Source organism: Tenrec ecaudatus, chromosome 15, assembly GCF_050624435.1.
Source record: "Tenrec ecaudatus isolate mTenEca1 chromosome 15, mTenEca1.hap1, whole genome shotgun sequence".
Taxonomy (NCBI): Eukaryota; Metazoa; Chordata; class Mammalia; order Afrosoricida; family Tenrecidae; genus Tenrec; species Tenrec ecaudatus.
The window spans coordinates 85,129,940-85,147,129 of record NC_134544.1 but is presented as its reverse complement, the minus strand read 5'-3'; the positions used below and the strand labels follow the sequence as shown (position 1 = coordinate 85,147,129).

Below are 17,190 nucleotides of genomic sequence, written 5' to 3'. Positions count from 1 at the left end.
GGAACATCATCCTCACGGCCTGGTGGGTGTATCTACTTCTTATCCTCTCTGGTTGGGAGATGAGTCACTTTGTTTTTAATGTATCTCATACACAAAAGTGGTTTCCAAAATATGTTTTTTAAATTTTAAACAGTTTTATTGGCATATAATTCACAAACTATATAAATCAATAGTTCAATCATATTTTAACAGTTTTGTTTCATATTATTCACATATCATACCATTCAATAGTTTGATCACATCATGAAGAGTTGGAGAAAAAAAGAAGAGTTGTACAATCATCACCACAATTAAAAAATCATTTTATTGGGGCTCATACAACTCTTATCACAACCCATACATACATCAATTGTGTAAAGCACATTTATACATTTGTTGCCATCATCATTCTCAAAATATTTAGTCTCCACTTAAGCCCTTGGCATCAGCTCCTCATTTTCCTGCTCCCTCCCTGCACACCCTCCCTCATGAACCTTGATAATTTATAAATTATTATTTTGTCCTATCTTGCATTATCTGATGTCTCCCTTCACCATTTATTTCTTTTTATGATACACATTGAAAACAACAAATTTAATGAACACAGATTAGATATCCTTGAACCCCAAATAAGAACGGACTCCAAGGGGCAAAGGTGCAGTTTCTACATTAGCAGTTGCTTGGTTAAATTAGTAGAGTGTGTTAAAGGTGTGGGGTTCATTAGAAGAAGTAGCTATGTTCACTGGTAGAAGATTGAGTCAATTTTTCAGAGTGCAAATGAATTAAGAGTCTCATTCAGATAATCAACATCATTCAATGTTGGTCCAAATTTTTTGTGGGGGCTAAAATGTGACCATTTGGATCCACATCCTGCATTATCAGATAAAAACCTGGCAGGTTGCCTCCTTAAATGTCACAGAGTCACCTTTGAAAGAGTTGATCTTGATACTTGATGATGCCATGTATCAAGACACCCTGGAAAACAGTGGGCTCAAGATTTCCGGACAAGAGATTTCTTTTCCAAGGACAGCACCAATTCTTGTTCAGAAAAGACACATAAGTCTTTCCAAATGCTCGGAGAGTTCAAACAACATAGTAGTCATTGAGATGGGGAGGTCCACAGTAAAATATTGGGAGACCTAGAATTTGCATTTCTGAGAGTGAAGTAAATGGGTCACCATAGGGCACCACTTTCCAAGTTGAATATAGGCTGGGGAGACTGCTGTTCCTGGGGCTGAGAGCATGAGAGGCACACTCACATTTGACAAGAACTTCAATTGAGCTGAGCTCAAAGAGAAAGAAGAACCTTGGTAGTGGCCCTCTTTCAGGATTTAGGAGATGCAGCTCCATTATTCTGTGCCCAGTGATCGGTCAAGTTGATTGTTGACATCATTGAAGGCAGGAATTTGCAGGCGTCAGAGTGGTACATAGCAAAAACTGAGTAGGTTACAAGGGACATGAAGTGCACAGCAACTTGACTTGAGAATGTTTTCGAAGGCAAACACTCACTGGTAGGACGCTGCACAACCATGACCATGTCCACGAGATTCCCTGAGATGTCCAGTGACAGCAGGCAAGGGCCAGCGTGCACGGGGAATCAGGATCAAGCGGAGGTTCCAAGGGCAGAAGATCGGGGTCACAGCAACACCCAGAAACTTTGACAGGATGCTGCATCTCAAAACTCCGAAGAGCAAGGTCATCTGTTGACGATCCATCAGCAGGCAGGGGCTCAGAGGGAAGGTGCACAAGTGTGCGTGCTGTGTGCCTCATGTCCCTGGACTTCCTGGACTGCTGATGGGCATTAGTCACGAGGACGCCTAGTGCGACTCCCCTTTGTGGAGGCTGGAGACACTGAGCAGATGGAACTAAGGTGGGAAGTGGGGAGACACTGGATCACACAGGACTGCTGACATTGAAGGCAGGGCCCTCAGGGTACACAGCAGAGCTGCCTGCCCAGGAGGGGTATGTGGAACCAGGACACACCCAAGCACAGCCCCCAAGCCCACTGTCTTGCAACTAGAGTCAGAGAGCAACGCCTGACCCTGCGTGGATTAAAGGACTGCAGATGCCCCTCAAGAGCCTGGGCTTCCTTCCAGGCCGTCCACTCCGGGCTGGTCAGTGCTGTGGGCTCCACGTGGTCCACAGAGGTGCAGTCCCTGCCTTGTTTCCACAGCTCATGGCGCTCAGGTTGCAGAATGAACGCGAAGGCGTCCATGGGAAAAGTGACCCTGGCTTCCCCGCAGCTGCACTGAGAAGCAGCTTTACCTCAATTAACCCAGTGCAGGAAGGCGAAACTGATGGATTCCGCACAGTTGAAACCGCGATGGAAGCCAGCGTGGGAGCCATAGGGGAATGTGACTATGAACGCGCCTGCTTCCTGGGTGATCGACCAAAGGGAATGCATTTTCCCTGAGGATGCTGGGTGAGATGAGGGCCACCTTGTGCCGCAGGAAGTTCTCTCGCAGACACTAGAACTGCCAGGGAGCTTTTCCAGGCGGGCTCCTTGCTCAGGGGGCACCGCATACCAAGTGTTGTGCTCCCTGAAGTGCAGGTGGGTGATGCTGTACAGGTCCTTGTCCTCCGTGTGCCAAGCGGAGGTGGTCTGCCACGGGCCAACGTACAGGGAGGGGTGTTGACGCCTTTGACAACAACTCCACACTCCTATTACAGGAGACCCTGGATCGTCCCCAGGTGTGTGAGGTTCTGATGCTCAGTCTTTTCACCAAACAAGGAGCCGCATACCTTAGCCCCATAAATGGGAGAATGGTACAGGCGGTCCTTCCAATGTTCACTCCAAATCCTCAACATCCCGGTGTGTGGGAGTGCAATATCTGTCAGTGTGAGCCAAGTGGCGATGCTCCTTTACTGTCATGGATTTCTTTATTTTATGGTCTTGTAAAAAGACACCTGCCTATCCCTTAGCTACTTGCTGCACAGGACTGGCTATGAGGGTGTCATCCACATTTTTATTTCTGTCGGCTGTCCACTCTTTGGTGGGATTATCTTTGCCAGGCCTGCATAGTAGGCACCTTGGTATTCCATAAAAACAATATATTTGTTGAAATCCTTAAATTCTTCCATAATAGGCCAGAAATTCATGATTTTTAAAACTTGAGTTCTGGCTTCAATAAATCTGGGACTTCAGGCTGCAAAATAAAGTCATAAAACCCTGTTCTCATGGCCGTTCTGTGTATCTTGGAATTCTGTGCTTTTGTTTCTTTATCTCTCTGAAAATTTCTTCCAGTGCATTGATTTCTCCATGAGAGCAAATGTACTTTCTCCAGGCATGTTGATTCACTAAGGGAATTCTACTACGGAGGACAGCTATTTTTTTCTCCCAGAGACAGGACTTGTCCACATGGAGCAGGTTTTCCCAGACTGCCCCTGCCTCAGTATGCTGCTCTGGAAGTTTACTCAGTTGGAAGGGTATCTGTATTAGCTGATACATAATTTCAGTTGCAATCATGTGAAATCTCCAATTCCACTAACAAGAAGTGCCTCCAGGGATTTTTTAAAAAGTAAATCTAAAGACAATAATTCAGAAACCTTCAACATAAGTGAATGTTTCCAGAAATGCTAGTAAATAATCTGGTAAAGAAAAATAGCATGAAGATGGTAATATCAAAAATAACACTTAATGTAAAATATGAACCAAGAGAACTAGCCAAACAGACTCAATGACATCAGTTCGACCCTATAGGACATGGTGGAGATGTCCTTGTGCTTTTCTCTGGCTGTAACTCTTTTTAAAATTTTATTTTAGCCCATTATGGTTTGTTCTCTACAATATTTTGTTGGAGTTAAACGATTTGCACTCGTAAGCTATATAGCCAAGAGGCAACAGAGTGTAACACAGAGACTTATTCTGAAGTCTTTGTATTGCATGCCATACAGTCTGCTTCGGGGAAACAGGTGTAACGAAACAAAACAAACACATAACTTTCAAGGTTCCAGAAACCCAGCAGAAAATAACAATTTAGTGTATTTGCGGGTGTTCACATATGGAAAACAGATATTGTGCAAATCTTAAATTGACGCCCAGTGCTTCTTTTGTATAGATATTATAACAATATGCAGTACTTCACCTACAAAACTTTCTTGTTGAAATGTTCTCTAACATGAGTGGCTTTATTATGCAGAGACAATGTTTGTAGAAACTCACAGTGGAAACAATTCAGTATCGACAAACCCTAGTGATCAAACACAATCCTTTTAATATAAAGTGAGGGCAATGTATACAGTATGTCCTAGCTGTGGGTATTATGAAACAACCCAATTTTTCAGACCAAAAGGCACTCACAGCTAAGGATGACATAAACTATGAACCAAGCCAGCAGTTAGATTGGTTCTGTGAAATCTGATTACCTACTGTTCAGTTTATGCAGCTCAAGGACAAAGGTTACACTAAGCAGAAAACTCACTTCCTTCCATCTACAAATCATATATGTATCTGAACACTCTCATGACTGATTTGGTCAAGCACGTGGAAGGCAGTTCAGAGCTGTCATCTCCCTAGCAGAGCTGCCACATGGATAATCCAGGCTTCTGTTTTTCCTGAGAGCAACCTGCCATACGTGTTTCTGAGGTGTCCATCACTGTACACTTCCAGACCAGGCCCTGTTCCGGACTGACACAGAAAGCACCATTCCTTATGAGTATTTTCCTTGGCCAGCTCCCAAGTCCCCTTGGGCAAAGCAAAGGGGGAAAGAGCTTTTCCATCGCTGTCTTTTTGTATGGGAGCATGAGGAAAAGTGGAGGGAGCAAGGCTTCTTTACTCTAACAGCAGGAGGCCACTTCAGTGTGGTGCTGGGCTCAAACCAGCCTATTTCTTGTGCACTGATTTTAACATTTCATTTTCTTAAATGGCAGGTATCCTACCACACCCTCACCAAAATAAAAAATGAATTGTACACTGGTGAAGACAAATAGGTAAACATTTATACAAGAAAATATAGGCTTAAAGAGCATGGCACTATAAATGCTCGCATGGCCAATCTCACTGAGCGTGCTCAGGGGTGAAAGTTGAGCACTAGGTTTTTTGCTTTTAAAAAAAGCTTTAGAACCTAAACACAACTCTAACACAGAACATTAAAACATTGACGAATTTATCCCTATGTAGCAATACTGTTTTACAAACCAAAGGTGGATGGTTTAATTCAGATCCGACCATCCATACATCAAACCATGGTGTAAGACTGATTTATTATTCTCAGCAGCAGGAAATCTTGATACAATCCCTTCATCTTCAAAAGGGTTTTGATCAACCTTACAAGGGGAATATGGCAGGATGTGAAAGCCCAGCAGTTAAGACAGGTGACATGACACGGGTTTCCCGTTTATCAGCCCAACCTTCCCCTTAACCTTTCTGCATCCTTGTCAGAACAGCAGAGCACAGTGTCAAGAAGATCCACTTACATTCTCATTGTCACCTAAAAACCAAAGACACTAATGCCTGGAACAGAATGTTCCTCAAATTGTACCCATTTGTACATTCCTGGCAGGAGGAATCTCAAAGGAGCTCCTTTGGCCCATTTCAGAAAGCCACGCCTTGTCCATATAAACTTTAATATACCAAACATTGTGTTCATTGGGTTGATATCCAATCCATTTTATGAATTCTCTAAATGTGTTGCTGAAAAGCAGTAATAATATCCTTGCGAATCTTTCTTCTGGCTAAATCTTCCCATCAATCAATTTAGCAGTGCCTCTGTTAAGATATATCCAAAGCATCTTCCAAGTCCCTTCGTTCTATGAACTCTGCCACCAAATTAGTGAAGAATAAGCCAGACAGGAGATACTTGCTGACAGACGTGGAAATTAGCAACAACGGCAACAGGCAATATGTCACAAGAAGGTTGAAATATCTTGAATGAGTTTAGGAATTTTCTCTGGTGCATTGGAGATGTCCAATACTTTAGACAAGCTGAAGAGCCACCTTGTTTATTAACAGCTTTGTTTTAAAGTCCTTTAAGAACTAGCTTGTATAAAGGTCTTTCAGAATGCGTGCCTGAAAAGAAAAACCGCTTGGAGGCCCTGAATTCTTCCCTAGAACAAGGTGTCCTTACAAAGGTCAATCCAGCTGCTTCTTTGATCTCTGCTTTCTGAGAACCGAGATCCAGCTATAGGCAGTGCTCCCAGAAGAGGAATTGAGGTGTCCGGTTGGTAAGGAACAGACAACTCCTTCACACGTGTGCAGCAATGACATCAGGTCCTCCTTTCGGCATCTCCATTCCATTCCATTCTTCAGCAGGCTGCACAACACTCTAAATAAAGAATGCTACAAAATGCAACTCACAGTAAGATGAAGTTTCTTGAACACTGATCAGTGGACCTATGCCTCCCAAAAGGCTTCTGACATGGCTGCCCTGTCCAGGAACCACAGAGGATTCATGGTGCCCACTTTCAATCCTATCAGGATGTCAGTGTAGGAAGTATGGAAGCTGTGATCAATTCTAGGTATGCAATTAAATGAAAGTTTTCTTTTATGAAAAAAGCTATTTAAAACCTATAATGTTTCTGATTAGTCTCCATTGCCTAGACTGCCTACTTGATCTTGGGAGGTGATAGGGATGTGTATGGTTTAAGCCTTCATGGATCTTCAATTTCAGCTTCCTTGTGTAGCCAATACACATGCAGCAAATCACCAGTGGTACCTGCATGTCACAGGTCCTCTGAACCAACATAGTAATTCTCACCAATCTTGGAGAAGCCCCAATCCAACTGAACCCCATAGAGGAAAGGCTGAGACAAGGCTTGGGCCCCTCAAGTTGTTTCATTCAATGCAACCCCATCATCCCTTTATTTAGCTGGAGCAGACTTGGCAATGGAAGCTAGCATCATAACATGGTGCAGTAATGGAAGCAACTGGACCAGGAAGAGGAGGGGTCTGCTCCAATGATGTCATAGCCATTGGCTGCCATAGGGGGTGAGATTGGTCATGCAGCCTTGTGTCAGGAGTCATGATTTTAGAGGGGTGGGGCATGAAGGGTGCCGTTCTGGAAACAGTGCTGATGAGAAGCAACATACTCTGCATAACTGATTGTCACCTTCTCACTTCGGTACCTGGTGAGTTTGATCGTTTTTCGGAATTCACTGGTAATTGGAGCCTTAAAACCACCTTTCCTGAGCAATGAGTCTATGGTCTGGATCTGATCCCAGTCTTGTTCTTTAGCAACCTCAGGTAAATATGTGGCTGTACATTTGATGCCCTTTTCACTGATGAATTCAATTAGAATTCCATTGACCCTTACCTCCCAGTCCAGGTAATCACTGGCAACCTTAAAGTTAGTAAGGAGGGAGACAGAGCAGAAAAGCTTAGGTAGCTCCTCTCGCGTCATTGGGGGAAATCGACTGTCCATAAGTGCACTGGTTAACGAGTATTCCCTGAGTCCTGGGTGAAGATTCACGGCTGAGAAGGTTCCAATGCAGCCCCAGAGACGCTTATCCCGCCCTGTCTCCCATGTCACAAACAGTGGATAGGGGTAATTGGTGAATCTAGGAAGTCGTGGCTGTGGGAAGCCATAGAGGTGACAGTAGAGCACATCAAAGCTGTAGCAGCACATCTCTGCAGTCACCACCAGGTTCTTGGTGGTGTTGGCAGTTCCGTTGGGCCAGGGGAGAGGGCTCAGCGCTCCTGATGTGGGATTCATTCGTGTAATTGGATAATTTTCAGGCCCCAGCGTTAAGTCCGATACATTTTCCCGTCCATGGTTGCTGTCCACATGCTGTTTGTTTTTAGGAGGTCCTGAAATAGAGGCGGTCACAGTTGTGGACTGGTTCCCGTGACTGTGTGTTCCGCTTGCTGCTGCCAACTTGGGCTTGAGTGGAGAGACACACCGTCTTTTTCCCATCCTGATTCTGTGCCTGAGGTCTGGAATGCTGCAGAACCTGAAAACACAAAGTTTGTATTGTCAGGGGAATAGCTGTAATAGAGAAGAGGAGCTGTTTTGTCTCTGGAGTGAATTCTCTTCCATTCGATTCCATTCCTTCTTCCTGGACCTTTTCTTCTGGCCCAGTTGCAGCCAGGGTGGACGGACCTCTCTCGCTCGACCTTCTCATTCTGCTTGCTGGAGCCCTGTGCCTGGGTGGGTGCTCCCAAGAGAAGCGGGCCCACAGGTGGTCCGTATGCGAGATGAGCATGGAGTGAGCTGAGAAAGGACAAGGGGGCAAAATGGAAGCGGTGACGGCAAGAACTGCTAGAGGTATTCCCCAAGCGACTGTAGACCAAGTGGAGCCACGACACAAGTCCTCCGCTATCGCAGCAGGCACCCCAGGCTGTAACTCTAGACAAGCGCTAAAAGCCTTGTCTTTCAGCATGGAGTGGCGGGTCACTGGAACTGTTCACTTGGCAGCCCAATGGGGCTCCCACAGGGCTCCAATACGGGGCAGAAAAAGTGAAGATTTCACTGAACTTAGTAGGAAAAACAAAATTTGCGCAGGATGACTTCAATGGTCAACTTAAAAGTGGGTGAATCATCTTTAAAAAATTAAGCAGCACAAAACAGAGATAATTCATCAAGCACTTCAAGGGAAACATGCAATAGCCATCCTGATTAAAGCTAAAAGCTGAACCTTGGAAAAACCAGTAGAAGTACACAAAGCATTGGCTATGAAAGACGTTTGTGTAACTCTCCGTGTTAGGCATAAACCTGAAAGTAGTGAGAGCGCTCAAACATTGTGTTACCATTGGGGCGGTTGCATCTTAAGTTCATAGAATTTAGAAATAATGACCAGCAGATTTGAAACTCAGTATGAACCACCATCACAGGCAGTCCTATCTAGCTCCAGCTTTCTCATCCTGCCTCCCATTCCCACGCCCCTAGAGATACCAGCAAAAGTAACCAAAAAAAGGGTTAAAGAAAACAATTCAGAAGTTGTGAGATCTAAGTTATTTTATAATTTGAGTCTAGTTCCTAAGTTATACAATCTTTAGAAACATTTTAGGATTAAATAAATATATATCTATATATACATATCCAATTTTTGTTATAAAAGTGAAAGCATAGCATAAGGAGCCCTGAGTGGGGTGGAGGTCAATGATCCACAGCTTTGTCTCTAACACAGAGCCTGGCAGTTTAAACTCAGCCTACACCACATAATTGAAAAATATACCCACCTCATTTTACTAAGACAAGCAAGGTAATCTTATAATAGAATAAACCCCCCATAGAATTCAGGAGCACTGCACCAGTGCATTCTCTTTAAGGCTGTAACCTTTATGGAATCTGACTGTGCCATCTCTCTCTAGGCATATCTTTCTCCTGTTTCTACAAGAAACAGCTGGTGAATTGGAACTAATGACTATTATTTTTCATCTAACATCTTAATCATTGCATTTTCTGATTTCATATGTATAAGAAGCAGAAAATTGAAACAGAAAATCAAATATGTCTATGTCACAAACAATCTGCATCATTGGATGCATTTATCCTCAGTAGGTGAATGTTAGAGAGAGTCAAATTAAGACCCAATTATGACTTGCATTCAGAGACAAAGCATATTTCATTGAACTCAAACTAAAAGCTTTTCTTAGAGAGAAAAAAAAAACAAAGCAAGAAAATACTGGCTTCTGATAGAAAGGACGTTGTTTTAATATTGTATGATTTGAAGGAAAAAAAATACCAAGGAGCAGGCACTGACCTCTACTAGATTAACATTTCAGTCCTTGGAAAATCGCAGGCTTGATAAACACAAGGTTCAGAGAAAATATAGGAAAACGTTCATTGAGATGAACTGACATGGTAACTGCAGCAATCAGCTCCAATATAACAATTGTGAGTATGATCGTGAATTGGGCAGAATTTATTCCACCTTGACATAGGCTAACTATAAGTCAGACCAGAAGGTAAGTATGATTCAGGACCAATTTCAAAGCCCTTAACAACAAGAACAGCCTAAAACATCCAGTCAAAGACACATATTTTAGGATCCATAAATAAAATTTATGAATTATGTATCTGAAAAAAATATTCTCACCATAGGAATGTAAATCTCTCAACACAATTTTTATTGGATTAGACCCACCCAGATTCCAAAGTGAAAATCCTATCAGTCTTTTACTTAGGCCTGTGTTTTCTTCACCCACCTTGTCATTGATTGATCCACTCTTATGCCACACCTAGTAATCATCTTAGAAACATCAGCAACAAACTAAATGCAATGCCTTTTTCCTAAAGCCTTAGAGAATTTTACTAGAAAATGGAACAAAACAGATCTAATTGCAAACCCAAATATCTTAAAATGAAGAATTTAATTAGAAAATAACTCTTTAGGGGTAGTATGAAAGAGACCAGACCAAAACCAGGGATGTACATGGTAGACAATGGTGGAGGAGGTGGGGAAAGGAAAACAAAAGGATAAATACAAGGAAGAAAAGGGTAGTGGGGTCATAGGGCATTAATCCACCCAAGGGGAGGGTATTGTTTATATCTCCACAGGGAAAGTGGGACCAGACTTCAACCCAGTGTCGCAAGGTGTGAACGCAATATCCCGGTGTGGAGGAGGGAACCGGTGGAGAGGTCTGGGAGGCTGGCCCCAGCACCATAAATTAAGTGGATTCCTGCCCCTCCCCCGAAAAAATTTTTTTCCAAAGGACGACATTGACTCTGCAGCTCTGGGAGATGGACATATTTGATCAGAGCACACAGGAGCAGATGAAGGGGCAGGAGGAGAGAGTGGAGCACAGCCTGGCCCACCAGGCCGTGATGATGATGTTCCTGAGTAGAGCAGCCAGTCCACAGAGAGAACAACATGGCTGGCCCCACTATGAGACATGATGCCCCTCAGTGACTAAGGGCGATACAGGGGACAGCACCCGAGACACAGTGTGGGAATTGCACCTGACCTGATCCCACCACACCGAGGCAAATCACTGGGGGAGTGCAGCGGAACAGCAAGGGAATGGAGTGGCAAGGTCCCCAGGGAATGCTGAAAGTGGACTTCGGGGCCAGGGCGTGGTGCCCCAACAGACTGGACTGGAAAACGCTCCTAAGGGCCAGCAAACGATCCCTGAACTAACTACAAGCTGTTCTCTTGTGAACTGTTTTATTCTGTTCTTTGTCAGTGGTTTGTTTTTGTTGTTTTGTTGTCTGGTTGTATACTGTTGCTTTGTTTTCCTCTGTCTAGTTTTCGTGCATGTTAGTGACTCCACAGGTCTGTCTGAATAGGACAGGCTGGATGAACTATCTGGAGGAAAAACAACGGGACCAACAGTTTTGGGGTGACTTGGGGTGGGGGGGGGTAGGGGGGGGTAAGGAAGTGGTGTTAACATACCCAGGGACAAGGGAAAAACATGGGACCCCAAATGGTAGAGAAGTGGGAGTGGCAGGCCTGCTGGGAAATGATCAAGGGTAAGGTTGCTTAGAGAAGAGGTATACTCTAGCCCAGGTGGCGATGAAGCATGGTAGTAGGGCAGGAGGAAAGTCAAGGGAGATGGAGGAAAGAGCTAGGAGTCAAAGGGCATTCATGGAGGTCTAGACAAAGACATGTACATGCAAATATATATAGGAGGATGGGGAAATAGATCTATGTGTCTATATTTATAGGTCAAGTATTAAGGTGGCGGAAGGACCTTGGGCCTCTACTCAAACACTCCCTCAATGCATGAATACCTTCTTTTATTAAATTGGAACTCTATGATGCTCACTCTCCCGACACAACGGCTGGAGCCAAAGTGTGTGAACAAGTAAATGTGGTGAAGAAAGCTGATGGTGCCCGGCTATCAAAAGAGATAGTGACTGGGGTCTTAAAGGCTTGAAGATAAACAAGCGGCCATCTAGCTCAGAAGCAACAAAGTCCACATGGAAGAACACACCAGCCTGAGTGAGCGAGTGGTCCCAAAGGGATCAGTTACCAGGCATCAAAGAACAAAAAATCATATCATTGACTGCACACCTCCATGATAGGATCGCTGAAGACAAATGGTTGCATAAGCAAATGTGGTGAAGAAAGCTGATGGTGCCCGGCTATCAAAGGAGATAGTGTCTGGGGTCTTAAAGGCTTGAAGGTGAACAAGCGGCCATCTAGCTCAGAAGCAAATAAGCCCACATGGAAGAAGCACACCGGCCAGTGCGATCACGAGGTGCCCAAGGGACCAGGTATAAGGCATCATGCAAAAAAAAAAAAAAAGATATAAGTGTGTGTATGTATGTGTATATATGTGTATATGTATATATGTATGTATATATATGTATATATATATCATATTAAATGAAGGGGGAAGTGCAGAGTGGAGACCCAAGGCCCAAGTGTCGACCAATGGAGATCCCCTCATAGAGGGGTTTAGGAGAGGAGATGGGTTAATTAGGGTGTGAGGTAGTATCGATGAAGAACACAGCTTTCCCCCGGATCCTGGATGCTTCCTCCCCCCAACTACCATGATCCGAATTCTACCTTGCAGGGCTGGATAGGACAGAGGCTGTACACTGGTGCATATGAGGGTTGGAGGTACAGGGAATCCAGGGTGGATGATACCTTCAGGACCAAGGGTGTAAGGGACGATGCTGGGAGAGTGGAGGGTGAGTGGGTTGGAAAGGGGGAACTGATTACAAGGATCCACATGTGACCTCCAGCCTGGGAGAGGGACGGTAGAGAAGGGGGGAAGGGAGACTCCGGATAGGGCAAGATATGACAAAACAACGATGTATCAATTACCAAGGGCATATGAGGGAGGGGGGAAGGGGGAGGGAGGAGGGGAAAAAAAAGAGGACCTGATGCAAGGGGCTTAAGTGGAGAGCAAATGCCTTGAGAATGATTGGGGCAGGGAATGTATGGATGTGCTTTATACAATTGATGTATGTATATGTATGGATTGTGGTAAGAGTTGTATGAGTCCCTAATAAAATGTAAAAGAAGAAAAGAGAAAAAAATGATTAGGGCAAAGACTGTACAGATGTGCTTTATACAATTGATGTATGTATATATATGAACTGTGAAAAGAATTGTATGAGCCCCAATAAATTGTTAAAATTAAAAAAAAAAAGAAGAAGAAGAAAAAAAGAAAATAACTCTTTAAATTCTCCAAAATAAAAACATCATGATGTATGTCATTTTTTTCTTGAATAAATGTGAAATTCACAGTTCACTTCTTTAAACTTGGAACCCCCTAATAACACAAACAGTTAGAATGTTTAGAAGCTAACTTAGAAGATGGATAGTTTCTTCTCAAAAATACTTTAAGAGACAGGCCTGGTGACTTACTTTTGACAAAAACCTTTGAAAACACTGAGCCACAGTTCTCCTTTAACAAACACGGGCCACCGTAAGTTAAAAACAACTGGAAATCAAATTACCCTAAAAACTCTTGACACTGGAATGTATGGATGTGCTTTATACAATTGATGTATGTATATGTATGGATGGTGATAAGAGTTGTATGAGTCCCTAATAAAATGTAAAAAAAGAAAATCGGAGAAAAAAATGATTAGGGAAAAGACTGTACAGATGTGCTTTATACAATTGATGTATGTATATGTATGAACTGTGATAAGAATTGTATGAGCCCCAATAAATTGTTAAAAAATAAATAAACACAACAACAACAAAAAACTCTTGACACTGCGAATATGAAGACAACTATCTCTCACAAGCTTTAAAAGATGTCCTCTGAGATTGTCACTAGAACAACGAGCGGGGGGGTGAGATGAAGGGTCAGGTCTCCACCATGACTTTCACTGCCTCCCTCTCTCTCCAGACAACAGCTGCCGTGAACAAGGGTGGGAAAACTCTATGGACAGCCACGCCAGAGAGGCCATGGGTGAAGCCTCATGTTGCAACATCACTCTGGATGGCAAGCTCCAAGATGCTGAGTGGGTCCCTGCCCTCATTCTGACAAATCTGCTCCAAATAGAATCCTGACATGAGAAGGTTAAGCAGCATCTGCTCAAACCTGAGGGAGAACCAAGTGGGTGACCCCAGCCCTCTGCAATCTTGGTTCCAGCACCTTTAGTCATTGAAAGACATTGAGTCAAGGCTGACTCATAGAGACCCTGTAGGATAGGGTAGAACTTCCCTCGTGAGTTTCTGAGATGGTGCCCTTTACCATAGTACAAACCCCATTTTTTACTCCCATCGTGCCACCCTGTCAGAAATATATAGGGAAAAGTCCTAGTCACACTACTTACCTGTTCAATTCACAGTTGTAGAGGCTGGCAAATCTCAGATGTCACTGTGAACCCTTCTCTTGATTCAAGTAGGTTGAGGGCTTGATGAATCCCAAATGGGCAGATTAGATGGTAGGCTCATTCCTCACGGGCTGTGCAAACGATGAATCCAAGCTATGTAGGAAATATGGCAAGATTCTGCCTCACGTCTGGAGATCCACACTTCTGGTGAGTTTCTGGACCTGGCCAAAAGCTGCACAGCTTACAGAGAGGATCCACTTACATTTATACTGGGCAAAACCACACCCACCAGGATAACACCTCCCAATCCTGGCTGCTGACAACAAATCTCTTCATGAAAGTGATGGCATTATGTCAAGCATTGTCATGTAAGCTGACATTATGGCCGAGCCAAGTTGACACAGAACCTCAATCACACATGACTCACTGTACCATTAACCCATGTGATTTCAATAGCAGAAAAACTGTGAAAGGGAAGGCGGGATAAGCAATACACTTCCAGAAATAGCTTTATGAAACTGAATCTCATATGCCATATGGCTTTGACGTTTTGAATATTTATCAATCTTACTTCTGCACTTAGGACAAATCCCCTGATATTAAGTCTACTGTGACTCAGAGCCACTTTCTAGAAAATAGGAGAAGTGCCCCTTTGGGTTTCACAAACACACTGACTCACTGCCATCCAGTCGGTTCTCACTTGTGACAATCCTACAGGAGAGAGTAAAACGGGCGCTGTGAGTTTCTGAGTCTCCAACTCTTTGCAAGTATAGAAAACACTGTCTTTTCCCTCGGAACAACTGGCTGTTTGAAAGTGAACTTGGGGATCACAGCCCAACTCTTAACCACCACACCACCAGGGCTACCATTGGGTTTATGATACTGTAACTCATTCCAGGAATAGATGGCCTTTTATCTCTCTCCGGGGATTGGTTGGTAAATTCAAAGCACCTGTCATATGGTTAGTATAAAAGACCTAATCAACTATGTTTCCAGAGGTTTGTCTCTCCATAGTACAGGACCAATCACTTCATCCCACTGGATGGGTTTAGAGGACTGACCTCCAGGGAAAAGTCCAGGACTTTTTCTTAGTTCTTACGTGGGTTTAAGGAAGCATCACTAATTGTGGGTTTTCCATTCAACATTCATTTTCTTATACAGTCGGTGGGTCAAATCCAAATTAAGGGCATTAGCCATAGGATAAGGCCCTCTTCCTCTATTGAGTCAGAGGCAAGGTCCTTATCTGCTGGCAACATCTGTGGGCCTGACCTGCCTTAAACAGCACCTTGTATGTTGGCATCAGCATTACTTTGGGTCCTAAAGGTTTACTGAGTAGGATTTTTTGGTCCACAGAACTCTGATACAGCTCTCATTTCATGCTGTAGTCATGTCCTGCTTCTGTCTTCCCAATTCTCTCTAATGCTTTCAGAGACAAAAGTTTGTGGAGTCACACCTCAGGAAAATCCCCTTACCTTTATCTCAAAAAGATTATGAAGAAATAAAAGATATACTGCCACACCCTGAATCCTTGTACCATGGAATACCTTCATACATGATTCCATCATACCTGATCCATTCTGCAGTGCCACATTTATCATAAAAAATAAACCAAATCCAGTGCCATTGTGTCCATTCCCGCTCATAGCCAACCTATGGACAGTTAGAACTGCCCCCTAGTTCCCAAATGCTACCAATCACAGGCTCCCAAAATAATTGGTCCTACTGCATGTCCTCTTCTCAGGAAAGCAGAAAAATTACCCACAGCCTAGCTGTGAATTGAAAACGCTTCTATTATAGCACAGAATTCAGAATAAAATGGGGAAAAAATTTCTCACTGCCATTGAAAATGAACAGATTAATAGCAACTATGTAGGAAAGGGTAGAACTTCCCCTATGGGTTTCTAAGAGTGTAACTATAGGATTAGAGAGCCACAATTTCTCCCATAGAATAAAGTACAGTTACCTGCTTTCCACCACAGGACCATTCCATTTCCCCTCAAGGAGCAGTATCAGGTACTTTGGTAAACACTGCAATAAGTCTTTATGGGAGCAGAACTCTCATCTTTCTCAATTGGAGACCTGGTGCATATGAAGCCTCCAACTCTTGATTAATAGACCAACACAGCCTACTACTCGACCAGAGATCCAAATCTGACACTATTACATAACTGACATGCTACTGAGAATTATGATCCCAACAAATTCATACAGGTAATGAACCACTGCACACAGGGAAGATATTAAGACATGCCCCGAAGGCCCTGAAAAGATAATGAGGTGTCAAAGAGCTAGTGAACAGTACACCTGAATCTGTTTGCCTTGTATATATTGAGTTGAGCAAGTAAATCCATATCTTTCAAAATACAATATCGAATACACTCAAGTCCTCCCCCCAAATAGACCCAAATGTGCTACATAGGCTCATTGTATAAGAAAGTGATACAACATATTTAAGGCTTTCAGAACAGAAAGTTATTCTCTCCCAGTTTGGGTGGGCGGAAAGATAAACTTAGGTGACTGGCTATAAGGGATGGCTTTAACTACAGTTGGTCCTAGGGAAAGGTCCTTGTCTCTATTAACATTTAGGGTCCTGGCATTCCACCTCCTTGTCCCTAGGAATGTGTCAAGTCCAGGGTGTTTGCAGAGAGTCTGAGACTTCTCAGATGAACCATCTGACCCAAATAGGGAGCAAAGCAGTTCAGATTGTGGAGATTCCAGGTATAATCCACCACCCCTTTTTGGATATATCTTGCAGCACCATTTTGAGGAACTGCACATCGATGGGAAGTCATGACACAAGAAATTCCAGCTTCCTACAACACAGGAATTGTGTGCATCATTACAAACTGTGGATATCCTTGATAACAATGAGCATTCCAGAACACTACATTGTCCTTATCTAGGACCTTTACATGGATTAAGAAGCAGATGTGGGAATAGAACAACTCAATATTGCATGGTTTTAAATCAAGAAGAGTGTGCCAAAAGGACAAACATATCAGTTTTGAAAGGAGTATGACCATAGTTCTTAAAGGTGTGGATGGTGAGACTTCCTCTTACATACTTTCAATCTATTTTAAGAAAAGACCTG

General features: G+C 43.4%; 1 protein-coding gene across 1 annotated transcript; it reads right to left on the bottom strand.

Moving 5' to 3' along the window:
* Nucleotides 1–6,944: 6,944 nt before the first annotated feature.
* LOC142427895 (AMMECR1-like protein) lies at nt 6,945–7,829 on the bottom strand. The gene is made up of 2 exons (XM_075533019.1): nt 7,450–7,829; nt 6,945–7,344 (listed from the first exon to the last, which is right to left on the bottom strand). Exons 1-2 carry the CDS (start codon nt 7,827–7,829, stop codon nt 6,945–6,947), a joined length of 780 nt encoding a protein of 259 aa, XP_075389134.1.
* Nucleotides 7,830–17,190: the final 9,361 nt, after the last annotated feature.